General features: G+C 34.7%; 1 protein-coding gene across 2 annotated transcripts; it reads left to right on the forward strand.

Moving 5' to 3' along the window:
* Window positions 1-7,688: 7,688 nt before the first annotated feature.
* LOC149776583 (uncharacterized) lies at window positions 7,689-24,052 on the forward strand. 2 transcript variants are annotated; one of them, XM_089942469.1, is made up of 7 exons: window positions 7,689-7,912; window positions 10,728-10,818; window positions 15,720-15,841; window positions 20,258-20,345; window positions 21,796-21,881; window positions 22,704-22,830; window positions 23,833-23,953. In XM_089942469.1, the coding sequence occupies exons 1-7, from the start codon at window positions 7,737-7,739 to the stop codon at window positions 23,890-23,892; spliced, it is 750 nt and encodes a 249-aa protein (XP_089798595.1). In that variant the 5' UTR covers window positions 7,689-7,736; the 3' UTR covers window positions 23,893-23,953. The 2 variants fall into 2 exon arrangements, with proteins under 2 accessions (XP_089798595.1, XP_089798596.1); XM_089942470.1 differs by lacking the exon at window positions 15,720-15,841 and having other exon boundaries at window positions 7,775-7,912; window positions 23,833-24,052.
* Window positions 24,053-24,204: the final 152 nt, after the last annotated feature.

The raw sequence follows: 24,204 nt of genomic DNA on the forward strand, positions 1-24,204 counted from the left end.
AACATTAGAAAGTTGGATGTTGATATTCAGGAGACAATTTGATGCCAATTCTGGAAAATGAACATTCAAATTTACTATTTTGATTTTTCAGCTACTAACACAGATACATTATGAACTTAAAATACTTGCATGCAAAATAAAAAGGAACATTTTTGAAGAAAGAGGCAGAAGAAAAATACATAAATATTTTTCTTTGGGTCGTAAACGAATAGTTGTATGCTCTGTCTTTTTTCCTTAAACGCCAGTTTGCGTAAGCGCAGCGAGAATTTTCGTTATCAAGGTTTAAAGGCACACAGTGCCTAAATAAATCTTGCACTGAAAGAACATGACCTACCATCTGCCTTCATTCAGGAGACCTCTTAAAAGATAACAGATTTACACAACATATAACAACTTTTATTGGGGTTGCTGACAAGGATGCGGGACGAGTGTCTGTCATCATAAATAACAATCTCCTTAAAACCAAATTAATCTCAATATTACGTTACAGAATATATATAACATGGCATATGGAATTCTTGAACAAAGACAGTTCTTCAAAATTTTATTCGGATTTCCAAAACCGGAGTATCATTTTTTGTATTTCTACATGGAACTGTATATAAGCACGGTACTGACTACAACCTACGTCATCACTTCCATCTTGGATTCTTCGTCGAGACTAGAACTTTAATTCATTAGAACATTTTATTGTTAGGACCATAAAATTTAATTCGTCGATTATTCTTGGATTATTTTTGGATTTGATTTTTAAAACCGTAAGTTCTTTTATTGTTTATTTTTACAATCTTTTTCCATGGAAATAAATTATTTGTTAAATTTTACAAAGCTTGTTGTTTTCACTTTTTCTGTGTTGCTGTTTGTTAGAGCCTAAACACTTAACATAGCAATTGGGTTGCTCGTCCTAGATATTTGTTTTTGGCTAGAATATTTCAGAAAACTTTGGTTTTTGAAATTTTAATTCCCCATGTTTTTTAAATCTTTAGTGAAATTTGCAATCTTTTTCTAATATGTCATCAAAAGTGGAAATCTTTATTTCAAATCCTATCCAAGAACAATTAGATCTTTTTCTGAGGCAAAAGCTTCCTTAACGAAACAAGACATAAGATTTTGGTCCAGTATTTGGTAGAAAAAATTGTTTTGGATAAAAGTGCTTTGGCTTTGATCAGTAAGTCTGTTTCAGACTCTGACAAAAATGTAAAGGAAATATAATTAAAATACAAGATGGAATTGGAGTTGAGGAAGCTGGAACTTCAGAAAGATAAAGAAGAAAAACAAATGCAGTTAGCAATTGGAGAAAGAGAAAGAACAAATGAAATTGAAAAAAGAGGAAGAACAAAGGAAATTGGAGAAAGAAAAAGAACAAATGTTATTACAAAAGAAAGAAGAACAAATGCATTTACAATCTGAGAGAGAGAGAGAGAGAGAGAGAGAGATATGCAAATGCAAAGAGAGAAGGAAGAGAGGGAATACGAATGTAGAATAAAAGAAATAGAGCTGGCAAGTGAAAAGCACATTCATAATTTAAATACAAATTTACGTTTTGATCTTGCAAAGAACATTAGGTTAGTTCCCCTTTTCAGAGAAAGAGAAGTAGACAACTAATTTATTCATTTTGAAAAAGTTGCTAACAATTTGAACTGGCCAAGGGAGTGTTGGACTCAGTTATTACAATGTGTACTCACTGGTAAAGCTAGTGATATTTACAATTCACTGTCAGTTCACCAAAGTGGTGATTATGATGCGGTTAAGGAATGCATCTTAATTGGTTATGAGTTAGTCCCTGAAGCTTATCGGCAAAAATTCAGAAACTATAAAAATAGCTGGACAAACTCATGTCGAATTTGCTAGAGAAAAAGAGCAGTTATTTTACAGATGGTGCTTAGCCAAGAAAGCTGAACAAGATTTTGAAGTATCAAACAACTTATATTACTTGAAGAGTTCAAGAACGGTGTCCATAGTGACATTAAGACTTATCTTGACAAGCATAAGATCAAAACTTTGGAAAATGCTGCTCGTGCTGCTGACGAGTATTCTTTAACTCATAAAGTTCTTTTTGTAAATAAGACTTCTACTCAACAGTCTTTTGGCAGAAAAGTATTTCAGCCTAATACAACCCCTTCGAAATCTCCAACTGGCACAACATCTAAAACTCAAGCTTCAGATAAGCTTGAACAAAGGTCACTCTCTCTTTCTACGTGTACCTATTGCAAGAAAAAAAGACACGTTATTTATGATTGCTACAAATTGAAAACAAGACACCATAATCAAGACAGACCTATTCCAAATGCTCTTATTTCTAAAAGGTCAAGGTCACGGTCATGGATTGAAAGCAATACATTTGTTGGGTCTAATAAACCCTAGTCTGATGTTATTATGGAGAATTATGAACCATTCATATCGAAGGGTTCTATATCACTATTGGGTTGTAATTAATCCACTTGTAACTGGCAAGCCTTGCTTGGATCAGAAAGTCTATCCAATTGTCATTTAGGGATCAATAAAACTTATCACAAGATCTTGATTCACTTATATTGTCCAAAAATCAAAAGTAATGCTTGAAAGTACTGTAGATCTTGTCATACTTGTCAAATGGTAGGAAAACCCAATCAGAAAATACCTAAGGCTCATCTACAACTTATTCCTGCTTTTGACGAACCATTTAGTAGAATTACAGTAGATTGTGTTGGTCCCTTACCTAAGACCAAGTCAAGTAACCAATACCTGTTGATTATTATATGTGCGTCAACAATGTTTCCAGAGGCAATTCCTTTGAGGAATATACAATTTAAAACAATAGCAAAAGGTTTAATACAATTTATTTTACTCAATTTGGCCTTCCCAAACAAATCTATCATATCGGGTCATGGGTCAAATTATAGGCCCCTTAATTTTCCCAGTCTTGTTTTAGAAACGTTATCTGTTTTTACAGTCTGGAAGAAGGCTGTAATGTTGTCTTCCCATTCCTGTCCATATGAGGTTAATGAGAGACCAGACAAAGTAGCTAAAGCTGTCCTGGAAGCCACCCGTTTCTGAATGGAAGAATATATATAGGGACTTAAATTAAAAAAAGCTTGGAAACATCCAATACTCTATTGGCATCAATCATACAGAACAAAGCGCAAAACTGAGTTGGTATTGTGTCGCTCACATATAGAACACCTGAATCATAGATGCCGTCTAAAAGGTTAATGTCGACCGGCATATCTTCTCTGGCAGAGTCCACAGACGTGGTGCACACTTTTGTTGTGTGATGCTTCCAAACATCGAGACACAAATTTTATTATATTACCTCGATGAAACAAAAATTTAGACGATATTCCGCACCCCACTCCCACTCTACCCCACACAAAAACAATAACAATAAGAAGAAAAAACAAAGACTTTCTATTAGAATGCGATTTATATAATAAGTTCTTATACTATGTTGTAAGAACTTTGCCATTTTACTCTTTTTTCTTTATAATATTTAGTTTCTGAAGAACTTTGGCATTTCTTGACATTCTGTCTTTGAAATTCTTTGAGAAGATAGTTACTTTTATTTGGAATTATTTATCTTCAAGAAGATTTTAGTGATTTGCAACTTTCTCTCTTATTTTGAAGCACTACATTTTTAGCGTCATTTGGAAAGGTTATCATCCAACAGTTTTTCGCAATTTTTCCTTTTTTATTCTTGGAAGTAAACTTTCAGTCAGCAATAGATAGCCATGATGGTGCTGATGTGCCTTAAGCCATCTACGTGCATATCATATTAAATATGTAATGATAGGGAATACGAAGTGTAAAACTGGAACACGGATGTGCTCGCTTTACGTACTGAATACATTAAAGCGATAACAAGATCGTTGCAATACTCGAGAAAGGAAGATTGTGGACGAACATAACAGTCAAGTGGTAAATTACCTGCTCGACTTGTAAGTATTGGTTATTAATAGAAGCACGTGCTTCTGTTTACACATTACTTCATTGTAAATATTACCAACACATTTGACTATGTATGTATGTATGAATGTATGTATGTATGTGTGTGTGTCTGTGTATGTGTGTATGTATGTATCTATGTATGTATGATTTTGATAAAATGGTATTATTGGGAAAATATAAAGTGAAATTTGTAGGACTGGGTAAGGTATTTATTTTATGACGTTTCAGTGTTTATCAGTGTACATTTTAAAGATACTCGTGAACTAAGCAAGTAGCTGAGTACTGATATTTGTCCTTTTTCACAGTGTCCAAACAGTGAACAAAGATCATGTGCTTCATAAATGGGGTCAAAGGCCACTCAGCCGATATAAACTCTCAGGATTGGGTTTTGGCAAATGGGTGGTTATACACCGATGATGGTTAGGCAGTAGGCAATACATATCTGGTCCACCAATGGTCTGGTTGTAGGGGATTCATCCACTTTTAAAATATATCAAGATTTAATAGACACGGAAGAGTTTTGTCTACTTCCTGCGATCAAAAGTCCAATCATTTAATTATAAAATCGGTAAAAGTTACGTAAGGCAATACTTCAGAATTGAAAGTCACCAGTGCTAACACCAAGAATAAATTATTAGCCAGAAATAGGTACTGGATGATGATTTAAAAAACTCAAGTGTCGCCGGTGCAGGGATCCATGATGCAATAAATGACTTTGTTGACAGTTTCTACAGTATTACTTGGGAATGCGCATATCCTTTGCTTGCTTGCTTGCTTGCAATTACACAATCTTACAAACAAACGGAAAAAACAATGATTGGTTCGACAGAAATTGTCAGAAAGCAGGAATTCGATTTTCATGATGATCCGAAAGCGGGAATTGAATTTTCATGATGATGGCAAAATAATGGCAAGACTAAAACTTCGTATACAGTTATTTTCAATTTTTGACCGCTCCGGTGGCCTAGTGGTTAGGGCTTCGTCTCGGATGCGGGAGGTCGCGGGTTCGAACACAGGTCGAGTCATACCAAACATTTAAAAAAATGGTTCTAACAACTGCCTTACTAAGCGCTCAGCATTAAGTGGTTAGTGTTAGGGTAATGTGACTGGGTGGGACATAATGCTACATGTCTGCGGCATGCTGCCCTAGTGATATGCATCACTATAAACTGCTACACTGCAGACATCGTAGCGATATGTCTGAATTTCTTTTGTTAAAGCTATGTTAATAATCCAAATCTCTCTCTCTCTCTCTCTCTCTCTCTCTCTCACACGAGCGCACTTCAACTTTTGAGAATGTGTACATTTCACAAGGTTTGGGAATTCGACTTCAGATTTGTTTAACATTTTTTGTAACAATCGATTATATAGATCACCTCTACTTAGAGTAGTCTCCTCGAACAATTATAAACATTATCATCTTTTGTTTAAATTTACCTTGGCCTCTTTACTAACTGAAGACTGTTTCGCAATGTTTTATTTTTTTATCTGAACTTTTAATGATTTGAAATTTTACAATTTTAACTTTGAACCGGCACTTTAAAGCCAGTATTTTACTGACATACTGTGAGACAACCGTATACCTACCACCCAACAACCTAACTACCAATCTACTGTTATGGGGCAGACACGATAAAAAAACAAAACAATGCCAACGAATATCCTGTTTTATGATATCAGAGCAAAGGTACTCTTCAAAGTTGACAAAACCCCATAGATTAAATGATATTTGTATTATTTTGAAGTTTAATCCTTGTCCTTAAAACAGACTCGACAATCTATTTTTACTACCCACCCTAGAAACCAGATTTTTCTGGGTGAAAGCCACAGGCTTAAAATAACCTTGCATTGATAGGTAGCAGTACAAATATAGTTCGTGCATCATAACTGCCTTGATTAGCCACTACAGGCGAGACATCGTTTGAAAAGCATACAATTGCATTCCACACATCTAACTACTAAATTCATTGATTTGTACAATACTTTGTTAACCTGTTGAGGGTACCGTATTCCAACATACAATGCATAGTCATTAATATGCCTGACACTTAAACAGCACAGATACCTAATATTTTCCGAAGAGAATATAGAACTTATCAAGACCTACCCACCCACCAAGTTTCATGTATTTAGAAAGTTGTACATATACCATGCCATAAACTCAAGTGTCTGTGAGCTAAATGTAAAGCCTAACCAAAACCCGTAAGAGATGAAATATAGGTGAAGATGAGTCTCTTTCTTGTAAGTGCGTGATAGTAACAGAGATGTATATTATCGTCAATGTTACGAATCTAGCTTGATATGTGCTTAAGAAATGAACTTCAAACACAAACTTTAATCCAAGTCATTGAAGATTAACATATGGGTCCTAATAACTTACTACTAAAATAATGCAGTAGTACTCATCAACGTGCATCCCATTTAATATGTATCTATAACGTCACCCTGACCTTTCTGGCATGGGTGTGGTACTAAAAAAAGTTTTCAATCATTTAGTTCAATGACTAATGAATGAAAAGTAAACAAGCATCAAACTGAAACCTAATCGGTGAAATATGGAAAAATTACTTATTTTTAAGACGAGAGTACGTTGTTATCAAGATGACCTATTTTTAAGACGAGAGTACATTGTTATCAAGATGACCTATTTTTAAGACCAGAGGTCATTGTTATCAATATGACCTATTTTTAAGATGAGAGTACATTGTTATCAAGATGACCTATTTTTAAGATGAGAGTATGTTGTTATCGAGATGACCTATTTTTAAGACGAGAGTACATTGTTATCAAGATGCATCCTCTCACCAAAACTCTATATACCATAGTTTTATAAATTAGATAAAACCAAAGTGATTATGAGCTGAATGTAAATACGCAATTTAGGTCACAATGACCTCCTTTTCTTTTAAGTGTCTGGTACTAATAAAGATGCTACAATGATCATATTTGATGATTCTGGCTTGGACAGTGCTCTGGGTTCTACCGAAATTGATGAACAATGCAATATGGGCCTTCGACTATCAAAGGGTTATGAGTTAAACTCAAAAACGTAACCTCTGAGCTAGTAAAATGTGAAATGTAGGTTACATTCACCTTCCTTTTTGGTAAGGATATGGTAATAATGGAAATGCATACAATCATCTAGTGTGATGATTCTAGCATCAGCAGAGCTTGAGAAATAAACTTTAAACACCAAATTGAACCAGAATCAATACAGCGTAAAATATAAATCACAGGGACCTTCTTTTGAGGATGTAGTACTGATCAAGATGCATCCTAACAAATTTCATGCTTCCATGTATAACTTTTTATACAATGCGCACAAAAGCATGAGCTACACGCTAGATCTTAGCATAGAATATATTAACTTACGTACATGTGTATGCAAATTTGTTAGCTCCCTCAGCCCTCACCCCAAAAGAGTAGATACTATGAACCCACCCCAAACTGCTGCCTGGGATCTTAGATCAATGAATGGTTCGGTGGGGATGGGGGTGTACGAATGGATATGCTTTATATGCATTTTTCTATGAAGACGCTAACGCCGACATCTTACAGGTGAGCTGAAGATGTATTGTATGTCACAATGGTTCTTGGTGTCAACTCAGGGACGAAATATGTCAAGCTGACTTATCTAATTAGCCATTACCGTCGCTATCATTGTGTAGTTTGATACTACCAATCCCAGCATCCCTTCGCACTGAACATATAGATTGTACCCGATAACAATTACCACATGTACATGTACCTACCTTGATAAAGACTTTGTACATCTTAATCAGTTCATTGATACATCTTCATTTACTCACACTATGTTGAGACGGGAAATATTGCCGGCGAATATATACGTATTTATTGTCTGCTTGGCGCAGATCTGTACCGTACAATGTCAGAATCCATGTGTAGATAAGAATTCGTGTAAGTGTACATTCAAGGACGGCAGCGTTGTGGATCTCAGTAGTCTTGGAAAAACAGACTCCACACCAAAGTAAATGTAGATGACACTTAGAAGGAAGGAAGGAAATGAAGTGTGAATAAAGGAAGAAGTAAGAGAGGAGTGTAAAAATGATGACATGATAAAGGAAATGAAAAGGAATGATTGATGGATAGGTGGATTGACGGAACAAATATCGTCCGATCGATGGATAGACGCATGTTTGTGTACATATTTTCGTGTCTGCGTGTCAGCTTTCTTCTATGTCGGCCTTCTAGCGCTGCCAGCTTATTTGTATTTTGCGTGGCCGCTCTATCTATTATGTATGTATACTGGTCTGTCTGCATGCATGTATGCATGCTTTCCATTTTTGCTGCCTGTTTGTGTGTAGTAGTTATATGACAGAAGCGTAACTCGAACTATCTCCTCCTTTTTTCAAAGCGAATGGTCGCGTTGATGAAAGAAACAGCCACGTTAACACATGAGCAAAGCTTTCTCTTCAGATCTAACTGGTCGGTTATCGTCAGCTGGTAATTGCTGTTCACAATCAACTTGCATACTTAATAACGTTCTATACCAGAACCAATAAAATTCAAATATCTGCAGTTATTTAAGAATAACCTTGCAAAAGTTATTTTTGTATTTGCAGCCTCCAGTCTCCTAATGTTCGCACTTCTAATTGAGATCGACTGAAATAAGAAATAAATATTATTGACATATATCTGACTATTCTTCCTGTGTATTTCTGCCATGCAGAAAAAAAAACTGTATGTTTGCTGAACGTAATCTATCTGATAAAGAGCATGAAATGAAAAGCATTAGGCGAATGTTTGGATGAATGGATTTTCGCTACTAGAGATATTGCAAAGACACTGTTTTCCTTACTGAACATTGTTTTGAAACTATTCTGAAGCAGAGTTGAATGGCATTAACATATGCTGCCGATGTCCAGGGACATTTTCTTGCATGAAAGAGTATAATTCTTTAATTTAATGCATATACGAGTATAATTCTTTAATTTAATGCATATTAGAGTAGAATTCTTTAATATAATGCATATAATAGCAGAATTCTTTAATTTATTGCATATAAGAGTAGAATTCTTTCCGTTATTGCATAAGAGTAGAATTATTTAATTTACAGCATATAGGAGTAGAATTCTTTCCTTTATTACATATAAGAACATAATTCTTTAATGTATTGCATATAAGAGTAGAATTCTTTAATTTATTGCATATAAGAACATAATTCTTTAATTTAATGAATATAACAGTATAATTCTTTGATTTATTGCATATAAGAGTAGCATTCTTTAATTTATTGCATATGAGTAGAATTCTTTAATTTATTGTATATAAGAGTAGCATTCTTTAATTTATTGCATATAAGAGTAGAATTCTTTAATTTATTGCATATAAGAGTAGAATTCTTTAATTTATTGCATATGAGTAGAATTCTTTAATTTATTGCATATACGAGTAGAATTCTTTAATGTATTGTATATAAGAGTAGAATCCTTTAATATAATGCATATAATAGCAGAATTCTTTAATTTATTGCATTGAAGAGTAGAATTCTTTCCTTTATTGCATATGAGAAGAACTCTTTAATTTATTGCATATGAGAGTAGAATTCTTTAATGTACTGCATATAAGAACATAATTCTTTAATTTAATGAATATAAGAGTAGAATTCTTTAATTTATTGCATATAATAGTAGCATTCTTTAATTTATTGCATATAAGAACATAATTCTTTAATTTATTGCATATGAGTAGACTTCTTTAATTTATTGCATATAAGAGTAGAATTCTTTAATTTATTGCATATAAGAGTAGAATTCTTTAATTTATTGCATATAAGAGTAGAATTCTTTCCTTTATTACATACAAGAACAGAATTCTTTAATTTAATGCATATAAGAGCAGAATTCTTTAATTTATTACATATGAGTAGAATTCTTGAATTTATTGCATATAAGAGTAGAATTCTTGAATTTATTGCATATAAGAGTAGAATTCTTTAATTTATTGCATATAAGAGTAGAATTCTTTCCTTTATTCCATACAAGAACAGAATTCTTTAATTTAATGCATATAAGAGCAGAATTCTTTAATTTATTGCATATGAGTATAATTCTTTAATTTATTGCATATAAGAGTAGAATTATTTAATTTATTGCATATAAGAGTAGAATTCTTTAATTTATTGCATATAAGAGTAGAATTCTTTAATTTATTGCATATAAGAGTAGAATTCTTTAATTTATTGCATATAAGAATAGAATTCTTTCCTTTATTCCATACAAGAACAGAATTCTTTAATTTAATGCATATAAGAGCAGAATTCTTTAATTTATTGCATATGAGTATAATTCTTTAATTTATTGCATATAAGAGTAGAATTATTTAATTTATTGCATATAAGAGTAGAATTCTTTAATTTATTGCATATAAGAACAGAATTCTTTCATTTAATGCATATAAGAGTAGAATTCTTTAAGTTTTCATGTAAAAAAAGGATAAAGAAACTAGCTGAAACAGAATGTAAACGCATCTGCCCGATTCTGTTCTGACTCACAGAGTCCTTCCTAACATCATTGCCCATGCTCGTATGATAACTCACATTTTCATGCTCCTGAACTAATTACCCTAGATCATTTCCTAATGTTTTAATACTATACATAGAATGGTGTTTGTGTGTTTTGCAAAAACGTTTCACGCAATTACGGGAAAATTCACAGAATACCCATCCTTTGTTCTAATATGAAAATAGTATTTAGCAGATTGTTCTTGTAAGCACATATTTGGTTACACTGTTTTTAAATTGCCTATGAAATTTTAAATTGCTTTATTCAAACGTATTTTAGATTTAAAGACGTGGTATCGACTGACGGGAATTTATATTCATTCAACCCATGTTATGGCTTCAATGAGGGATCAGGATGTACAGATGCAGCGGTTATTTAAAATTAATCTCTCTCTCTCTCTCTCTCTCTCTCTCTCTCTGCTTGTGTCATATGGCCAAATCATCCTTTTAGCCAATTAAAAACATATGAATATACAAACTGAAATTGACAGTACGTGATGGCAGACATAGATAAACAGATACTAAAGAAATCACTTTCTCTGAAGATAGCAGTTGAGAAATTATTGTGAGAGGAATAACTGATCAAGAAACTGATTTAGTTACATTTTTTTAAAAATTAATGACATGTTTCCTAGGCCGAGCAACGCAAAGTGGAGATGTAAGAAATGTATAATTAGGAGAAAAATATATTCCATTACTACAGTCATGATGACAAGTACGAGAAATAGATATTTTGGTAAATCACCTGTGTCACTGTTAAATCTTTGCGTTATTTCTGGCTATATTAAAGCAGTTGTTTAAAACCTAAGAAACTTAATCAAAGCTGATTAAAGTTTAAACTTTGATTCTGCTTTTAATAAATAGATAGGTAGAGGGATATACAGATATATAGATACATACCAGGTAAATATTTACAAATTTAAGATTCTATTTAGTGCATGACGCAGAATACTATTTTTTGTTTTACCAAACCGCAGAATAGTACAGTAAACTGACTTTGGAATACATTCGGAAGCCTCGGTCATTACACCTTTCCATTGCATCATTTATGAAATCATGAAGTTTAACAACGGATTTTACACATTAGATCTGCGCCGTATTACTGGTATACCGGTTTACCGCGGTATTTTCCTCCGGAGGTGCGTACCACAGTAATGTTTCACTATACCGGTGCGTTGCTGGTTTCCGTCAGTAATGAACGGAATTACCGAGGAATCTTGCTATGACTTTAATGATATTAACGCTGTTATATATATAAGCTAGAGAAGCTATACAGTCCGGTAAGATTAAGACTTACGCGTTAAAACATTAGATTCACACAAAATTAAACGGTTACGAAATAACCAAATCATCAAAATGTGTCCAAAGAAAAAAAACAAATGCGACCTCAAGACCACAACACCTTACCGTACGGACATGTTGAGCTCCAGTATAAAACTGAACGTGATCCTCCTGTGTTGAAATTGGAAGGCATGAAAGTAGAAGTGTTTAAATGAACGTTTTACTAGCCTGAGTTACAACGAGTGACCACCAAAAAGAAAACGTCATCGCAAGTTCGTTGGAAAGTATATCCCCCTAGTTTCGATTATTGGATTGCCGTCTCACTAGTTACGAACTATACGAATCAAATCTGGTTAATAGTTTATACTTGAGTGCTATTTTGTACACATTGATATGAGTGTTATTTTGTTCACACTGATATGAGTGTTATTTTGTACACATTGATATGAGTGTTATTTTGTACACACTGGTATGAGCAGAGCAACATATTTCAAGAGTATAATACCTAGTTCAGAGTAAGCATCACATTTTGTTCACTCCGATGTTGTCTTCTTTATCAGAAGGCAACACGGCAGTCTACGCCAGGTCTTGTGTGTAAATGACATGGAATTATATTTATAACAAGAAGGTGAATTCGTAGCCTGCCTTACTAGGTCAATAACCCAGATGTGACATATAATAATTGAAGTTTGCATGCGTCTGGTTCCGACCATAGTTTTATGCAGTTTTTCTTTATATGCGGCAGCAGCTTCTCTCCGCCATGTACTTTGAAAAGAACAAAATAGTACTAACGCCTTTCATGCTTCCCACTGAATCGGTGACATTATGATACATGTGAAATCGAAACAACATTTTAACTGTGTCAATACGGAAAAAGACAAACGCTTTGTTTCGAAAAGGATTGGTTCACTGCCTTGGATCTTGTTTCGGCGATCCCTTATTACGGAGAGATGTTTTCATGGTGATCTTCATGAGCAATGAAAAACAAAAAGCAGTCATGTACAAAGGTAGTAGATTGAAGCTAGTTTATGCATGTAAAAGGAACGAATAACATACTTAATAAAATGATTAATGCAGTCAGTACAGGAGGAACTTGATCTGCCATCAACCGCTGACGAAATCAAAAAGGCCACATGAAAGAGGAACTCTAACTTAAATCCATGAGAGGATAGAATCACAGTGGAAATTTACAAAACATAAGGTTCCGGATTAATCGAAGTTTTTTTATAATCCAGAGGATATTCCAACAAGAAGCGATGCCAGAAGACTTCCGTGAACGCCTTGATTGTTTCCTTCTTTAAGAATAAAGATTTTAAAAAACTTGACTGCTGAAACTACTGGGCCATCTGCCTACTCTTCAACGCTATCAATATATTTGCCCCTGTCGTCTTGAACCGACTAATTACTGTGTTAGAAGCATACCTACCTTAGGCCAAGTGCGGTTTCCACCCAGGGGCGTAGTACGGGACATGATCATCGTTGTTAGACAGGTCAAGGAGAAATGCATTGGACAAAACTTGGGCCTTTACTCTTTCTTCATTGACGTCACAAAGGGCTTAGATACATTCCACAGGGAGGCCCTCTGGTCTGTACTAACGAGGTTTGGATCAAGATCATCCGGCTTTTACATGATGCCATGAAAGGACAGGTCCTCTCTAAGGCGATCAATCTGAACCCTTCGGATCTCGAACGGAGTGAAAACAGGGCCGTGTCCTGGCACTGGTTCTGTTCAACGTCTTCTTTACCTGCGTTCTCAATTACGCCGCACAGAGCCTGCAATAGAGAGTGTATATAAGATACTGGTTTGATTGTTCACTCTTAGACCTGCGATGACTCACTGAAGAAACAAACGCACGAAATCACAAGAAATTCTCATTCGGGATGCCCTGCTTGCTGATGACTGTGCCCTCATGGCACACAAGACACAATTACCTACAGACAAAGTTTAACAAATTTCCGAAGCCTCCAAGTTATTCGGCCTCACAATTAGCCTAGCCCTGACTGAAGTCCTTTCTCAGCCATCCTCAAACATCTGCGCGCCACAGCCTGTCTTCGCCATTAACGTCACTCAGCTGAAAATTGTGGACAGCTTTAAATACCTTAGTAGTGTCATCTCCAACATGGTTCGCTTGATAAGGAGATCTCCACAAGAATCAGTAAATTAAGTCAGTCACTCGAATGCTTCGCAACAGTTTACTCGACCACTCGGCCATACTATTACCCCATCCATCAAGTTGAAGGTATATAACACAGTGGTCATCACTTCCATGCTCCACGGCTGCGAACCTAGAATTTATACCGTATACACAGCTTGAGAAATTCCATGTGCCAACTCTCTGCTTTGTCCTTAAGATCCGATGACAAGATAATGCTACCAACTTCAAAATCATGGATATAGCCAAGACAGCAACCATCGAGTCTATACTGATCAAGGCCCGACTTCGCTGGGCCGGCCTTGCCATAAGAATGGATGGCACCCGCTTGCCGAAACATATCTTCTTTAGGATATTGGCACATGGCCGAGACAGCAATGCTGGCCACGCAAGTGTTACAAAGAAACTCTGAAAGACAGTCTAAAGTGGTGCGGCTTGAAACCATTGGAGCTAGGGGAAAAACACAGGACCTAACCCGCTGGCATACCCTCGCTCGAAAGCGTCAGTTATTCTAGAAAATGAAACCCGGAAGCAGGTAGGTGCAACAGACTTCCAATGTCCCATCTGTCATCGATTATGCAAGTCAAGACTGGGATTGCAGAGTCATCGCCGTGCCCATAGAGGTTGCACAGAGTCCGTCCTTTTCGGATTTCATGGACTGTCATTACATGTTACTGCAGGAGAATGCATTAAGCCTGCTTCTAGAGTTTCATTTATGAAGATTTTAAAGAAACAACACTACAAGATAATAGGAAAATAACAGTTTAAGGAGTTAAAAGAATTACATATAAACCACTTGTTTGATATCCAAGCTGGAAAAAATATGTATTGACGATTTTGAAAGAGAAAAAAGTTCGAAACCTTATTTGGTTTCACCAGTCACATCATATGCTGACTGTACGTATCTGATGCACACCAGTGTCCTTTATATATTAATTGTATGTATCAGTAGTAGTACTAAATCTCTCTCTCTTTGAAAGAAAATATAAAAGAAATTGTCATTTTAGGATTTAATCAATGATTAAAAAGGTCTTGATGTACCTAAATATTGGAACCGGCAGACTTCATTGTTCACTATTAACTGGAGCATGATTCCAGGTGTTCGTAGCTTGCTTGATATGATTTAACTCGTTTAAAGTAAATGTTTGTTCTTCTTTAGATAACATTCAGATGTTCCAGATGAGGCAAGCATTCAGTCAGCTAACCAAAGAATTAATTAACGTCATTTTGGTAGTAGTTTTCACTGGCCCAAATGATAACATATTATATTAATTAATATTCGACATTTTATGGAAAGTGAAAATTATACCCTTACGAAATAAACTTACAAAATTTAGGTGAGAATTACCAACAAAACTGGTACCGTATTTCTGTTGAAAGAAGTTCTATTGATTATATCAAAAAAGAAGCAGCGCAAAAATGATGTTCGAGTACGAGTCTTAATTTGGTAAACAGCAGGAACTGCATTATTAAGACACATTTGTTCCTTCCAAAAAAGCTGCATCTACCGTCTGCTATATATTTTCTGACGAAAGTTAAATTCAAAATAAATTTTGATAACCAACAAAGCAAATTATTTTATCTTGGTTGTAATACACACACAAATGGAGTGCAAAACTAGTTTATAAATATCTTAAGCGCTTTCGATTGAGTTGATTGTATTTATCTTAAGCGATCCTTTGCTGGATCCAGTACACTTGAAAGGACAGTTTTTCGCAAGATGATTTGTAGGTCATGTTTATGTCTATATATATATATATATATGTACAAGTCATGGCACAGACAATATGTGCTTGGATGAAAGATAGAGGGGAACAAAATGTTTGATCGTGTTTCAGATCTGTCTAATCACTACTGATCACGGGACATACTTTCCGTTCGCAAAACCAAGTGACGGTTATTTTCAGAATGATCCTGTCAGTAAGAAGTTGGTCTTATATTATTTCAGCAAAGATGCCGGGTATGTTTTCTTTGTATGAAATTTCACACTGCATTTAAAACATTCGCTTTCACGTTTAAATATTGCTACTGAGAAACATTGCCTAGATATTTAGTATTTTGTGCCAGATTCTCTCCTGACTCAGACAGATCAACGCCGACTGAGAGTGTGGTCAAGGTCTACACAATTAACTCTTACCAATAGATGTCATTCATTTCATTATGCTTTTCTCTTTCGAAAACAATGTCATCTGTACTGTTAAGTCCACCAGCATTTTTTGTTTATAAACGATAACCATCAACATATTCATAATTTACTTTAGTGACGACGGAAGGTATTGCTGTTAAAGTAATCAATTATTCCCTAATTGATTTACTCAGTGAAACAGCATTACAGTCCAAGGTTAAATGATGCCCTAAAGAAGTAAAAACTGTGTTGGCTATACATGTATTATTTCGTCAGTCGAGCTCCAATAACATAAACAAAATTATGAAAGAGTGAGCTTTTTTTGCTCAAATGTTTCTGGAATAAGCATATAGAAGACTTGGTTGTTAAATATTAGAATAAATATCCAGGAGGCCCTGTTGTTAAATAATAGAATCGGTCATGTACTAATTACATTAAGCAGGCTTATTGATATTGTATATTCGTAAAAATTATTCAAGCGTATATTGTCTCTTTCCCTATTTATTTTTCACGGCTATACCACCAGATATATTTATAAATTTATCTGATATAAAATCAATGAACTATATTAAACCATGGAATATTGCATCCTAGTTAAAATATTTATAGTAGTTTTCATTTTTTTTTTTTGCAATTAGGAATCACGTTCATTTTATGGTTGTGTGACAATATCCAACCTTATCGTTTTATCCCCCTCCCCCCCAAAAAAAATCTCCGAAAATTGAAGAAATGAAACCGATTACGGCATTATTTTTTATATGCCATGCAAATTTCAAGAGTTATCAGGGCAGATATTGAGTCTTATTTTACGCACAAGTTTCTTCTATTAACCTTAAATTGTCTTAATTGTGCAGTATGTTTCCATGTTGCACTGCTTCATAATGCACAGCACCTATGTCTCAAAATACTAGTGTATGCTAGGAACTAACTGTGCTTGTAAACAAACAATATATGTTAATCTAGTGCAGTAGATTTGGTCGTGGATGCAATAAACAAGCTATTTGGTCCATGTGAAAGTAGCGATGATAAAGCTGACGATGTGGAGTTAACTGGGTCACAAAATAAATTTTCAATCAAGCAAACGATTGCATACGGTATTCACAATGTTCTCGACAAAGTGTGCATAACTATTCGCAAATTGAATGGTTCAGACAATGAGCCATACATTGATGGAGCTATCAGATAGCATAGAAAACCATATCGAGGTCAAGGGCTATATCGTCTCCCTCAGAGACTCTTCATTTTGGTGGTGCTTACAGTTTCGTATTTTGCATCGGGTTAGAATTTTAAAGAAAATGAATTTTCCCGAGTTTCCTCGCTGGTATTTAAAAAAGACATTGTATATCTTAGGTATTATTCAAAGAAATCTTAGGTATTATTCAAAGAAACATTAATTCCCTTTATTCTGGCGCATGATTGATGGGTATAATATGGATTACAGAGTATACACCTTGGCCTTAATACAGATGTTCACCTTTCAAAAACTGCTAGCTCTGTTTGGTTATTTTCACTTCCTGGACTTCAGAGGTAAATTGTACAAAAAAGAGCCGATAACTTTTTCATATTTTATATATGTAGTAATTCATCCATTGCACTTTCCGAAGCTGGTATTGTCATGTTGGGCAAAATTTATTTTTAATTGGTACAAAAGTCTAATTCTGGCTGATTGTTTTAGCATACGGGAACAGTCCTTTTAGTTAGCAGTCTGGTTAGATCATGTACAATTTCCGTAAGTACAATATTCAATGAAATATCAGCCACATAACATCAAACTAGCTTAGATGCATGTCAATATTCTCTCCACTGTGCATGTTTAAAATGCAAACAACTTCACCTTACATACGTCACTCTCTCAGAAATACATAATAACTGGTGAGCGCCCCCTTTATAAGTCATTCAAAACACTAATATTTTTTAAAAAAGCAACTGTAGAAGGCTGGTTTTGGTATTTAAAAAAACACGAGCCTCAGAGTCAATAAACCAGGGGTGACGAAGAAGTCTTGTTTCCTCTGGCAAAACGGACTGTCAATCCACATCTGCCTTGCAATTGTCACCTTTTTTTTGTTGTTGACACAATGTTTGGATTTAAAGTAGCGATCGAAATCATACAGGTCATATAAAAATAGCAGAGGCCTTTCCAACAAAGATCTTGCAATTGTGAGGGCATACAAATATTTAATCTACTGCTGGTAAGAACAATGGCATTACATTTACATACCATTTTTGCACCTTTAATTTCCTCAAAACGTACTTTCTTAGTTATTTTGGCCAATAAGAATCACACGGGTTCCAAAAATTGATCCAATTTGCCAAAATTGTTCTGCAATCTAAACTACGTTTCCAACACAAATCCTAAGGAAACTTCACTGCTCTCCGCGATTCATTTAAAAGAATATCACGTTTTTCCACCTGATTCAAAACTATCGATGACACAACTAAAACATACTTTTAGCTGCAATCAGAACCAGTCCCTCCAGTGAAAATGTACATCGTACGGAATTGACACAGAAGCTAATAAATCCAGTCCATCACAACTATAAAAGAAGAATTTCGTTGGATCGACAAAGAAACAAAAACAAAGTTTTTCCATTCCAGACCAAGTGGAAATGTTGTTTCAAGGCGCATTCATTCACAAGATGAATCAAAATTCAGTTTAAGCAAAATACGGAATGATATTTATTTCTTAAATGAACGAATGAGCGCGCGCTAAGGTACCAAATGCAAAGGTCGCTGGGCTGTGCCATGTACGTATTATTACTGTTACCGTGTATTGTTACATTCAATAGAAAAGCAAAATATGTATATAATGAAAAAGTTACAGCATTTATATACAGAAATATGAAATCGTTGTTTCCTAAAGTCATGCAGAATTTCAGTAACTCGTTCATAAGTTCCTTTAAATTGCAGTAATCTATAGTTTCCCCTCATATAAGAATAATATAAACGTCTGTTTGATTGATAACATGAATGATCGTAATGTGACTGGTTAATACCATTGATGGTCGAAGTGTGAGTGGTTATTTCCATCGATGATCGTAATGTGACTGGTTAATACCATTGATGGTCGAAGCTTGATCAATACCATTGAAAATCGAAATGTGACAGGTCAATACCATTGATGATCGAAGTGTGATCAATAGAATTGATGATCGTAATGTGACTGGTTAATACCATTGATGATCGAAGTGTGATCAATAGAATTGATGATCGTAATGTGACTGGTTAATACCATTGATGATCGAAGTGTGATCAATAGAACTGATGATCAAAGTGTGGTCAATAGAATTGATGATCAAAGTGTGGTCAATACCACTGATGGTCGAAATGTGACTGGTTAATACCATTGATGATCGAAATGTGGCTGGTTAATAACATCATTAGTCGAAATGTGACTGTTCAATACCATTGATGGTCGAAGCGTGGTCAATGCTATTGATGATTGAAATGTGGCTGGTTAATAGCATTGATGGTCGAAATGTGACTGGATATTACCATTGATGGTCGACATGTTGCTGGTTAATAACACTGATGGTCGAAGTATGGTCAAAACCAGGAATCATCGGTGCCACATTGGTTAATACCAGGGATAGCATCGATGATAAAACTATATGTATACAGCTTGATAAATATGCTATGTTGTGGGCATGGCTTCTAAAGTTCATTGTGGCCTGTCTGATTATTTTTTTAAAAGTGAGAATTACCTAGAAAGGTGATCTGTACATAAATTGAAATTCCTCTTAATGTAAAGGTGTAGCATTCCAACATTCCTCCAGCATGTAGCGAGTGTTAAATTGTTAAATAAACTTGTGTCCTCTCTGTCTCTCTGTCTCTGTCTGTCTATCTGTCTGTCTGTCTGTCTTATATGTATGTGCTTAGAAGCATATCATGTTTCATTTTACTGGAACAAATTACTGTATGCAACATTTGTGATTTTACAGTCAAGAAGCATATACTGAACTCCTTTAAATGAAAATGTAGCAATGACTACCAAGTTAGAGAGAGAGAGAGAGAGAGAGAGAGAGAACGATGAAACTTGTGTCACTACGACCGTCAACACTACAAGGACACCCATTTTGGAAAAGAGTAAAACCTCACTCTCACATTCATATGTAAACGCCCACAACATAGGAATTTCGTCATTGTATGGAACGATGTAAATAAAAAAAACGACTTGACCTAAAGCAGAATTATTTCTGGTAAGAAAAATGTTGCTTAATGATTTTAATATAATAACAATATATATTTTTTCAGGTTACCTGCGATAGTTGACCTAATATGTGACAAGAATGCGCAGGATCCTTTGTTCAGGGCAAACGGACTACAGCCGACGGGCCTCTCTGTAATAATCATTCTTGCACGAGCTTGTTGTCATTTTTAAGTAGAAGTTGGCATCTATGCTTGATTGAATTTTTATGGCGTACCTTTAACGACTGAGGCGGATGCAACTCTCGATTTTGTATATTATAGGAAAAATCCACAGGTTACTTGAATACCAAAGATCCATACTTGCAAACCTTATTTTATTATTAATAGATCATTCATTGCATAATCTATTTAGTAGTATCAAGAAGTGAGTCCGACTGGCACGAATTCCTGCTTCTTCTCAAAAAGAATAACAAAGGCTAAATTTCAATCAGATTTCTAGCAGATTATAAGGTTACAGTGTACACAAGATAACCTTAACCCGACGGATGGGCCATACTAACGACCTTACATAGCAGTATTATATTTCATTATTCTAGTCGTATCGATTTAGTAACGACACTTGTCAAAATCATGGGTGCGTATGCTGTTTGGTTGTATTGTCTTTTGAGAGACTTGGTTTATGGTTGATTTGCAGTTTGTTGACTTCTAATCTAACTATAGCCTTCAAGGTCAGATGCCATCCACCCGTGCAGTAATCAGGCTACTGTAAACAATACAATGAGAGGAGGGTTATGCTTTGACTAAAAATGACACAAAAAACACAAGAAGGGTTTTTATGTTTTATTTAGCTAACTTGAATATGGCCTGTGAATTTTTCGATGAGATCATGAACTATATTTTCTTGCAAAACTGGTATTTGTTACATTGCAAGGCAGATTAGTCATTATTTTGGACATATTTGTAAAAAGTGAACGGTTTAGTATTTTACTTCGAAAGAAATTAGGCATCAACTTCCGCTTAAAGTGTCGTTCGTAAATTTCATAGCAGTAAATGTCGGACGAAAATATATTTTTTCTACGGTGGAATATTTTAGGGCACATTTGCAATAAGATTTATTACCCATGGTAAATGCTTCTAGTGGTGAATGGTATCCCCACCTCTTTATTTCAGATTTTGTCTTATTTATGTCATCATCTTAGTTTTCATGTTGCTGGGCTTATTGTAATTTCACAGTAACACTTGGGACAGACGAGTTATTTTAGTTTCCAGAGTAGACGTCTTACCGAGTTTATAGCTGAGTGAAAGAATGAGGGTTTCTTTTAATGACTGAAACGTCATACAGTCCTTCCTTCTATTAATTCTATTTTAGTTTTATTTTGGTACGCCCTTCTGTTTGGATTTACCTACCCATCCACACACCAAGGCCATCGTCTCGAATCATCCCAGACTCTGTTGACCTAGTGTCTTAATATTTCATACACATCACAATAGTTATATATAAATTCTTCCCTTAAATTGAGTCCTTGGCTTGTCACACATCCTTATTCTGAAGATGGAGGCGAATCAGTTTTCTTGTATATCGTGAAAAAATAATACGTAAACCACTTAAATTGAATTTTTTAATCTGATAATTTTGTTTTCAGTTGAGCTTAACGTCCAAATGGGCATGTATTAACGGACGTTTCAAAGCTAGTGGAAGCATCAGTGCTGGAACAGTACTTTGCATAATGTAAGCTAATTCTCTCTCTCTCTCTCGCACACACACACACACACACACATTAACTATCCTCTAGTTCCTGTTCGCCACCTTTCAGGCTTTTCTTGTACTATTTCACTGCTTCTTTCAAACAACAGCAGCAACAATAAGTCCACAACAACAAGTCCACAACAATAAGTCCACGACAGAAAGTCCACAACAAAATTTCGCTTCAGTTGAATAAAACTCTCATGATCAATAAAATCATATTTAAAAAACAAAAACGAAGCCATTAAGTTCCAGCACATTTTCAAACAATTTCTGTTACTCTGGTTTGACAAAATGTATCGATTGTCCAGTTCTGTATAAGTTATGGATAATAAAAATGCCTTGTATCGATCCAAAGGGCTCTGACATCGTACATACTTTTCTTTTTTCTTTTTATTTTAATTACTCTTTTTATCGCGAACGATCGTACATTTATCATTCTATGTGAAAGTTAACAGCGATTGCTCAGTTTGCGGAGCTTCGAACTTGTAATCCAAGACTGGTTGGTTCGATACGCATCAAGTCTTGCCGGGTCAGCTGCCTCTGTGTGAAATCGGGAAGGCGCTTCTCTTTTCTTCGGCATGTTATAGCCAATATGTTAAAAGAGCCCTGAAAATAACAGCAACTTATTCGACGTGCCGAAATTTGCAATCAAATCCATGAATGCAGAGATGAAAGACCAGTTTATTACCAATGAGCCTTTCTATGTCACTGAATTAGTGTACATGGTGAATGATTGCAAGGCATGATAAATGGTCGTTGCCTGAATTCTATGTTAACGACATTTCCAGAATGTTTTATTTTCAGATTCTTTTCATTGTTGGTGGCTTACCTGATAGGTGGAATGGTCTTCATGAGAGTTCGTAAACAAGCAAGTGGATTGGAGATGGTTCCAAATGTTACATTATGGAAAAGTATACCAGGGCTAATAAAGGTATCCTTAATTTCCCTGGCCAATATACCTTGCCTAGTAGTGCTCTTGTACTGATGTCCTTTTCCTTATAAATGAAATTCCCTTTAAATTGTTGAATATCCATTTACAGTTTGTTCATATTGCTCTGCTTTTTAAACATCTGCTGACAATTCACATTTCCTTTAAAAGAAATTCTTTGTTGGAAATTAGTGAAATTCTTTAACCGTATAAGCCAAGAGGTTTTATATAAATTTATAAGAAAACCTACGAAATCCTATCCCAAAATATATAAAGATATAAAATCGAAAATTCCTAGCATGAAACATTGTTGCAACAATATACAAATAATGTAAGCGAACGAGAGAGAGAGAGAGATTGGTGAAAGAAAAGAGATTCTTGTATCGACAGTCGCTAACTTTATGCTGCTGCTGTCAGTTGTAGTTAGTGCTGGTTTCTTAATGTCCAAAAATGTCCAAAATACATACATTTATTGACCTTTGACCTACTAATATGTTTTTTTTTAAATATAATTACCGAACTCCAGCTATATGTATACTGATTAATTACTTTCATCTTTATTGAATAGCTATTACAATGCATACAATCATCATGATGTTTTTGACTCTGTTGTTTACATTTAAGATTTATTAATTCTAAATGTTGGAGAATACTTCACGCAGTTAAGATTCTTTTTGATCTTTATGCATTATCTGGATGCATCTTTTGTTATAATATGATTTCAAGGGTTACACAAGTTATTGTTTGGTAGCTTGTTTATTTTCATATGGCTGGAAATATAAGATATATATGACAGTTAAAAAGTTTATATTTTGATTTTTTACAAACTTTATTTTATTAATGTTTCATGAAATAATTTAAAAATTATTAATAAGCATTTCATCCTATCGCTAAATAAAATGTATTAATCTAATTACTGATTGGACGACTGATAAATAACTAACTAGATGAACAAATTCGACCGATGAATCAATTTATTGTAACAGAATATACCTTTTGTTTCAGGACGGCGTAATATTCAGTGTCGGGCGACCTTTTCGTTCTTCAAACTATCAGAAAATATGAACAATACGATTACACTCCAAGGGCTTTATATATAGGCTTTATATATATGTTTTGTTTTAAACAAAATGAATATGCTGAAAAGCAAGTATATAAAGAAAACTTTACAACACTTTTATCTGTTTATTGTAAAAATCAACTCGTGAGTTGATAAAAGTTCTGAATATTAATGCGCTGTACAACTAAGTTTTTTTATTAGTTGAAAAAAGATCATTGCATCCTCACAAAATTATCTCCATGTACATCTATACACTTTCTCATTCTGATTATCCAATTATTAAAAGCCATTTTCTATTCACTTTTGGTACGTTGTTG

The sequence above is a fragment of the Sinohyriopsis cumingii genome, chromosome 18, assembly GCF_028554795.1.
Source record: "Sinohyriopsis cumingii isolate HCF-2022 chromosome 18, ASM2855479v2, whole genome shotgun sequence".
In the NCBI taxonomy this organism is placed as follows: Eukaryota; Metazoa; Mollusca; class Bivalvia; order Unionida; family Unionidae; genus Sinohyriopsis; species Sinohyriopsis cumingii.